General features: G+C 49.1%; 1 protein-coding gene across 1 annotated transcript; it reads left to right on the top strand.

Moving 5' to 3' along the window:
* The first annotated feature begins 513 nt into the window (after nt 1-513).
* Nucleotides 514-8,155, top strand: STC2 (stanniocalcin 2). Its single transcript, XM_003210315.4, has 3 exons — nt 514-867; nt 2,425-2,636; nt 5,947-8,155. The coding sequence occupies exons 1-3, from the start codon at nt 712-714 to the stop codon at nt 6,338-6,340; spliced, it is 762 nt and encodes a 253-aa protein (XP_003210363.1). The 5' UTR covers nt 514-711; the 3' UTR covers nt 6,341-8,155.

The raw sequence follows: 8,155 nt of genomic DNA, 5'->3' as shown, positions 1-8,155 counted from the left end.
GGTTTTTTTTGTTTTTTTTGTTTTTTTTTCTTCCCTGTAAGCCAGCATTCTTTTAATGCTATTACATAACATCTGACAAGGCAGAATAAACATGTATGTAACTGCTACGTCCAGTAGATCTACTTTATATGTTATAAATACACATACAAAAATGTATTTTCGATTGATTTTTGCCCAGGTGAGGACATAGTCTCAGCTTTATGCAACACTCAGTGCAAAGGACTTTGTTTATCACTGGGAGTTTTGCCATTAACTTCATAGACATCGGCCCAGGGGACACCCAGCAGCTGGTGAGAACGCTGTGCCGTAGCACAGGAACCACCTCCCAGTGCCAGCAGCAGCCCATTGGGCTGGGAGCAGCTTCTCAGTGTCCTCTCGTTTTGGTGCTGAGATTTGATGGGGGCTCTGTACAGTCAGCAAGAATCCCTCCTGTCCTCTGCTCCTGAGGAATGCAGAGCGTTAGTTCTCATGTGAAGTAGCCTGACGTAAGTGTAGTGGATTTGGCACTTGTTTCTTAGATATCAGTTTCATAATATAATGCACCCCAGTTTTGGCCTAATTTCTGCAGAAAGTGGGCATGCTGTGGGTACAATAACCATTGTCACATGTGCTTTTTCTTCCAAACTGATGATGTTAGCAAAATCTCTCTCTCTCCCTCCCCTCTACCCACCAGCAGCTCCTCAGAACAGTTCTTCAAGCTAACTGTAATCAATGCTCATTTTAGCTGAGATCCAGCACTGCCTGGTTAATGCGGGCGATGTAGGATGTGGAGTGTTTGAGTGCTTTGAGAACAATTCTTGTGAGATCCGAGGCTTACATGAGATCTGCATGACTTTCCTGCACAACGCTGGAAAATTCGATGCCCAGGTAATGCAGCAAGTTATCTTATGCTTGGTTCTCACGTACACTTTGCATGTGTTTTTGCTCTTCAGCACATCTTAGGAACAAGTTAAGGAGCAACCTGCTTTTGCACATGACCAGCCTCAGCAGGATTTTTTTCTATTGAAGGGTCCAGAATCAAAACCCAAGAGCGGTGTCCCAGCAGCCAGGCTGTCCCTTGCTCAGCTCCATGGGAGGATGTTTTCCTGCTGTTCCCAGGATAACTAAAGCAGAACAGCCATATAGATGAGCATGGTTTTCAGAAGCATTAAGCGGCTTAAGCTGCTACGTCATCTTTGTTTAAAGATGGTTCTGCAGTGCAGCTTGGGCTCCCAAGCTCATTTAGACGTATCAGAAAGCATTTCCCAACGTGTGGTTATTAAAGCATGGTTCTCCAGACTTGCACACGACCAGTACAGGCAGCCTCCTAAAGCTGCCGCATTCAAATCAGCCTTCAGTTCAAGCACTGACATTAAAATACATTACTGGGATGGTATGCGGTATTAAGTTCGTCTCCTTCATTTTCTCCCCAGACCGTTTATGCATCATTGAGACATCCTGTTATTATGTCTTGTAAACCTCCTCTCCCATTTCAGTGTGGAGGGGAGAGAGCATGACGGCAGGCCAGCGGCATCTGGCCTGAGCACACAGCCTACAGAGAGCAGCAGCTCCACGGCACTGCTGAGAGCCTGGCATAGAGGAGCTTAGACTGACATTGCCACGGGTTTGCAGAGGGTCTGGCTAACTGCTTGCAGGGGCTTGTTTCTCCTAAAGCATGTGGGTATCTAAAAGCCTCTGAGTTCAGAGTGCACTGAACAGCAGGGCTAGCACTAGCCATTCTCTGCTTTCTGAAACACAAGAAATGATGTCAGGTTGGGTTTGCATACCAATTTTCTCTAATCCTCGTTTTCCCACTGTGCTGTGCATGTTTCACCCTGAAGGGAAGGGCACGTGGGGCAGGGGGAGCAGAAGGGAGTGATAACTGGAGTAGTGCTTCAATCATCAAGACAAAACCTGCTCACAGATCTGGATGAATCTTAAGTTTGTATGAGTGGAACCATGCTGGCGTACCCTTTGGATAAAGGGCAGTGAGAATCTGGTCTTCCAGAAGCACTTGTGTAAAAGATTTCTGATGCAGTTAAGAGATGCGGGAGGCTTCCACACATTTATTGCTCAGCAGAGTGGAGGGAGTGAGCGGAGCTGCCAGGCTGTGACACACGTGGTGTGGTGTCAGCAGCACAGAGGAAAGGCAGGGATGGTTTCGATTCCCCCTAAGCAGTTGAATGAGTGGATTGTGAGCAACTTCATAATGCCTGTGAGGAAGCCCAATGGGTTCAGCTCCTCTGGAAGAGCAAGGCAGGGTTACTCAGTGTGATCTCTAAGGGCAAGGAAACAAAGAGAAGAGGGGAAATGCAGTCACTGAGTGATATCCCCAGCAGTGTAATAACCCCTGACATTGTCCTGCAGAGCAGCTAGCTGGGCATAAATCAGCTGCCGCGCTTAATGGGCAGAAACACCAACCTCCTCAATTTCTTTTCTTCTCAGGGAAAATCCTTCATTAAAGATGCTCTGAAGTGTAAGGCTCATGCCTTGAGGCATAAATTCAGCTGCATCAGCCGTAAGTGCCCAGCCATTAAAGAGATGGTGTTCCAGTTACAGCGGGAGTGCTACCTGAAGCATGACCTCTGCTCCGCTGCCAAGGAGAACGTCCAGGTCATTGTGGAGATGATTCACTTCAAAGACCTGCTGCAGCATGAGTAAGTGCCGCTGCGCAGCGCAGGCAGAGGCGTGGGAGCTCCTTCCAGGAGCACGGTGGTGCCAAGGGGCTGTGCATCTGCCCAAAAGCTGTTTTGCCTTCTTCTGGCCTTGTTTTCCCATGTGCAGCACCAAGGGAATGCTTTCTTTGCACAGGCCGGGGAAGACTTGCTTGCTTACTTGACAGGTAGAGCAGAGGGGGGAAGGAGATCTGGGCAGAGTTGTCAGCAGGATAATTTCTTCTGTAAATATATACTTCCAAATGTCTCCCAATTAATTGTCCTGGAAGGAGCTGCAATCCCCCAGATAATCCCCCATGCATCTTATCCCTTATTAATCCCAGATACCTTTTAATAAAACACAGAGGTGTGCAAAGTGAAGGCACAAGTCTTCAAGATGTTGAGTGGCTTTCATGGGGAGCATGGCTATCTCCAGCACTGGCAGCACAAACCCTGGCTGAAAGTGATCAAAGCTGCTCCATGGCAGCAACAAGCCAGGCACAAGCTGTTTTTACTAACTCTTTGTGCACAGATGCAAAATGCAGAGCCCGTTTTCCTTGCAGGCAAACATCTCACTCCCAAACAGGGAGGCAGAGTGCAGTATGGCAGTGGCTGACATCAGCACATCTACCTCCTGCAACCATATGCTTTTCTATCCTCAGCACAGAAACCCCAAATCCCAGTGACTGTGACATTAATTTTTCACAGAATCACTGCTTTTTGACTGCTAGGCTTGCATGTTCATTGATGGTCTCCATAGGTGCAGCTGCAGAGAGGAAGAGGGGTCCTTTGATGCCAGGTTACTCAGATGCAGAACTGTTTGCTGTGGTTTGTGCAGACTGAACATGGTGGCTTGAAAGCAAGGCCCTTTGTGGAGTTTCTGAGGCCTGGAGCAGCAGCATGACTGGGGATGGAAGGGTTCTGCTGCACCCTGCACACCAGCACTGCACTGTGGGCAACCTGAGCCTGCACTGGGTGGCTGTAAGCTGGGTGATTGGTACCCATTAACCCTCCCATCACTTACAGATGAGAAACATGAGGGCCAAATGCTGTAGAAAGAAGAGGTACTCTTATTTTACAGGCAGGCTAAAGCAGGAATGGCCAAAGGCAGCTGCTTATTCCTAGGGAGTTGAACTGGGGGTTCTCAGTTTGAGAAGACACGGGTCATTCAATTGAGCACCTATAATTTGCATCATCTCATTTAGTGCCTCTTACACTTCATTTTCAGCATCTCACAATGTCTGAGCTCAGCTTTTCTACGTGGGGCTCCCCAAATAGAAGCCAGCCAGCCTCCTTCCCCACCCTTAAATTTAGAGGCCATTGCTGAAATTCTTGACCTAAGTAATTTGTTCAAGATCAATAGGCAAGTGTGGCAGGGCTGGAAATAAAATCACGTCTGCTGACTTGCAGCCTTGTGCTCAGTTCAGGTACTATGGTCAGGCCAGCTGAAATGCAAAAAGTAAAACAGTAAAGGAGAAATGGGCTAATATTAATCCGCAGGGCTCTGGCAGGCTTTGAATACCTGAAATATTTGGCAGCCGAGCCACTTTTTAGTCATACCAGCAGCCTTTTTCTTCCAAAGATCTTGTGCAAAGGTTATGCCCAATTTTAGCTTTTTTTTCTTTTTTTTTCCCTTCATATGCTCGATTCTCTTCCATCTTCTATTTTATGTTTAAGACAAAACCGAAGAGCTCAGAAGCCAGACTTGTTCTGTTTAATTCTGGCTCTCATGATGCACATTCAGGCAGCGGAGTCTCTTCCTGAAGAGTCAGCTGCTGTGGGGATGTGGGTCAGACCCATTTGCTATGGTGGAAGTGGTGACAGGCCCTGGCAGACTTTTTGCTGTTACATTCCAAATATCTTTTTTTTTTTTCTTCATGACAGAAACAATCCAAACATGGGAAATATTTTGAGATAGGGGAATGGAGGGCTTTCCAAGATTAGTCATTCACAATGAGCTTAAGCAGTTGGGCAGAGTAAAATCAGGGTAATGTCTGACGCTGATCATAATCTGTTGGTTTTTCTCATCTCCCCTGACTCATTTCCTGGGAAGAGGTGGTCATACAGGGCTTGTCACAGTCACAGGGCTGGTGGAAGGTGCCATACCAGCATCACACACATGCCACCACAGCCGCCTGTACCGCTGAGCCCAGGCAACTCTTGATCTGCTGTTGGGATGGTTCCTTCCAACAAGGCTGAGGCACGTCCTTAGGGCCGGCTTGCGTTGCCTGCAAACAGCTGAGTGGTTGTGTCGATAGACAACATCAATATTGACCCACAAAACCTGCGACCGCAACTATTTTAAAATTGCTGCACTCTGTGACCCCTGGCAGAGGAAACGAGTCGCCTGTGCTCAGAGGGCGCGTTGTGCGTGGCCATGGGTGGGAACAGGACGGGATTTGGCCTTGGCTTGTTTGGAGTCCTTGTTTGGCTGGGACAAGGGACACACTGAAAGCTGTGCTTAACTCTGTAAGGAAATGAAGAAAACATTCGGTGCCACCGGAGTGGGTTTCCACGTGCCTTACTGATAAGGGGATCATGAGTGCAGGTTGGATTCTGCTGCTGGCAGAAGTTGGCACCTGCTGCTTCAGCGGGTCTGAAGATGGTGAGAAAAGCCAGAGAACCTCTGCCTGAATGTCTGCTGCTCTCCTCAAAGGAGGGAATGCCTGCCTGTTGCAGACTGACGGTCAGGGTGTGCTCTGCGTTGGGTATTCACCAGCACACAGCAAGCTGATGTATCAGGGCTGGCTTCCTTTGTTGTGTCTCCTAGCTAATAGGGACAAAGGAGCATAGAAAGAGATAACCAGAGATGGTGGGAAATAGCAGTTCTTCTATTTGACAGCACTTTTGCCAAGTGTGCAGAATCTTTAAAGGCCATTTAATCCAACTCCCCTGCAATGAACAGGGACACCTACAGCTCCATCAGTGCTCAGAGCCCCATCCAGCCTGACCTTGAAAGGCTGTAGACCTCTCATCTTTCTCTGGTGGAAGTAAGAGCATCTCCAGAGCACCTCCACTGCAGGAACAACCAAGGCAGACTCAGCACTAGAGTGAGGCTTGGCTCCAGAATGCTATTGAGTGCATTTCTTGCTGTGAGATGGGCAGTTAGAACACAGTTCACTGCACAATAAACATATGGTGCAGAACTAGCCCACAAGGGAAGAGATTTGTGCCCCCCTGGCTGCCAAGTAAGCAGGTGGCAGGAATGAACTGATCAGTATTGAGGGCGAGGGGAGGGGAAGGCAGGGAGGCCATTTCCCCACTTTACTGATAGATAAACCCTTCTGACTCTCATTGTTTCCTTTACCTCCAGGCCATATGTTGACCTAGTGAACATCCTGCTCACCTGTGGCGAGGAGGTGAAAAAGGCAATAACAAGAAGCGTCCAGGCCCAATGCGAACAGAACTGGGGAAGTCTCTGCTCTATCCTGAGCTTCTGCACCTCCTCCATGCACGGCGATGCCATTCTGGGTCCCGAAAAGAAGACAGGCGAAGCCGGCAAAGCCGCTGCTGGCCGTGGGGATGTGCTGGTCCCTGCCGAGCCTGAGCACAGGGAGAGCTCGCGAGCAGCCAAGGGAGAGAGAGGTACCAAGGGCCACCTGAACGCCCACGCCCGGGTGAAGGCTGGGGCCCACGGTGCCAAAGGGGCGCATGGGATCATGGACCGGACGGACGAACTGTCCGACTTCTCGGACATCCGGAGGTGAGAAAAGGCACCAAACCCCCATCACCCACATCCTCCCCTTCTGCTGGAACCTTCCTCCGTTGAGTCCATCTTCCCGTCTACGGACATTCCAAAGCATTTCCCATTCAGAGGTCAAGCACAGGGCATTGCAAGATATATGGACCTCAGCAACCGTGTATATAGTAGCAAAGGGAGAGCAGTGGCAGTGGGTTATTGATCCAGCAAACTCAACACTTGAGCAGCTGCCAAATGTGGCAAAATGTCTCCAACTAAATTCTTTTTTCCCCTTTTTTTTTGGGGGGTAGAGATCATTGCGTGTTTGTTTGTTTGTTTTCTTCCCCTCGTGGGGAGAAGGTTACGGGAGGGCTCAGGCAGATGGCACGCAGCCGCTCATGGCTTAGCACCTCCAAGGGCTCCAAGCGCAGCCTTGTAGCAGATGGCTGAATTCCAGAGGGGTTTGGTTTCTGCCTGTGGCCGAGCAGGCAGGAGCTCAAGGTTGTCCGTGACACTCAGCAGTGAAATAGCCATCCTGCCTCTGGCACAGGGACTGTGTGGTCTGGAGCTCCATACTGTCTGCTGAGTGACTCCTGAGCCATTGTCCCCATCGGGCAGTGCTGCCGACTTCAAGTACGCCCTATTTGTTTTTTAACCACTGCATAACTTGACACTTGCTTATCCAGTCACTTATCGAAGGCTTCCAGACAGAGCAGTCTGGTTGTTACTCACCTAGCTCCACAGCATGGAGGGCCCCCAAGAACTCCTTCACAAACCTCCAAATCCCCCCACTCAGATACAGCTCCTCTGCCCTATGCACAGCCCAAGTGTTAGAGGAAGGGTGCAGGCTCAGACCACGGAGGACTACATGTACAGTGTTCTTTGCAGGGCTGTGTCAGAAGCCCTTGGAACCTTTCTCCTTAGCTAACATGGTGTGGTCTGTTGGGATGTGGAGCCCACTGTAACCCACCTGTCAGCCGTGGTTTATCAAAATGCCAAAGATAGGGAGAGAGGACTGACTTCATTAATCGTTGTGACTTACTGGAGGTCAAGAGTGCTAAGAATTTATTGTCTCTAAGCAGTTTATAAGTGTGAGTGAGGTGTTCGGATGCATCTCTCCTACCCCCTGCAATTACAGTTCTCAGGTTGCAGACCTGCAATCCTTTATCCCCAGACAGCGTACTGGATAGGGAGGGGACAGCACCCATGGGGACACAAGAGTGAGTACTTCAGCTTCCTCTGGAGGCAGAGTGAATTTTCTTAGAAAGTGGGAATCGCACCAAGGATTTGAGCCTTCTTATTTAGAAAGTTTGGGAGGAGAGCTGTGGGGGCAGGAAGGCAGTTGAGTAGGGACAGAACGTACCCAGCGAACCAGTGTACGTTTGTCGCATGGTGGGAAGGAGCTATATAAACAGTAGAGGGTGTTGGAATTTGGCTACGATTTCCAACTCAGATTTTAGCTACTGCTAAGTGAGCACAGCTCCTAATAGCTATATTCGGGGTTTAATGCATGTATCCACCTGCAGAATTTATAGGCAGTACTTTTAATAGAAGCCATGTGGGAAGCGAGAGAGAACCGCTAAGTTGAAGAGGTGTCTCTGTGTGATCACCAGGCCTTTGTTCAAAGTGACCTTGATCCCAATGGTTCTAGCTGTGTTCGGTGACAAAGTTTTCATTCAACTTAGTTGGGAAGACGTGGGATCAGACCCAATGCAGTGACAAAGGCTGCCCTGACCCGAGGAGCAGAGCTCCTTCCAGTGAGCGTCCTCTCCCCGTTGGTGGCATTTGGCCACCAGGTAGAACAAGCTCGAACCAAAAAGACAATTCAGGCATTTTAGCACAA

Source organism: Meleagris gallopavo, chromosome 15 (genome assembly GCF_000146605.3).
Source record: "Meleagris gallopavo isolate NT-WF06-2002-E0010 breed Aviagen turkey brand Nicholas breeding stock chromosome 15, Turkey_5.1, whole genome shotgun sequence".
Taxonomy (NCBI): domain Eukaryota; kingdom Metazoa; phylum Chordata; class Aves; order Galliformes; family Phasianidae; genus Meleagris; species Meleagris gallopavo.
Note: the sequence above shows the minus strand (reverse complement) of the source record. Positions and strands in the feature narration are given on the sequence as shown.

Bases quoted from the DNA above. Each gene is read 5' to 3' on its own strand.
- STC2 (XM_003210315.4), top strand. From the start codon at position 712: ATGCTCATTTTAGCTGAGATCCAGCACTGCCTGGTTAATGCGGGCGAT. The intron at 868-2,424 runs GTAATGCAGCAA...TTTTCTTCTCAG, and splicing joins CTGGAAAATTCGATGCCCAG to GGAAAATCCTTCATTAAAGA. The intron at 2,637-5,946 runs GTAAGTGCCGCT...CTTTACCTCCAG, and splicing joins AAAGACCTGCTGCAGCATGA to GCCATATGTTGACCTAGTGA.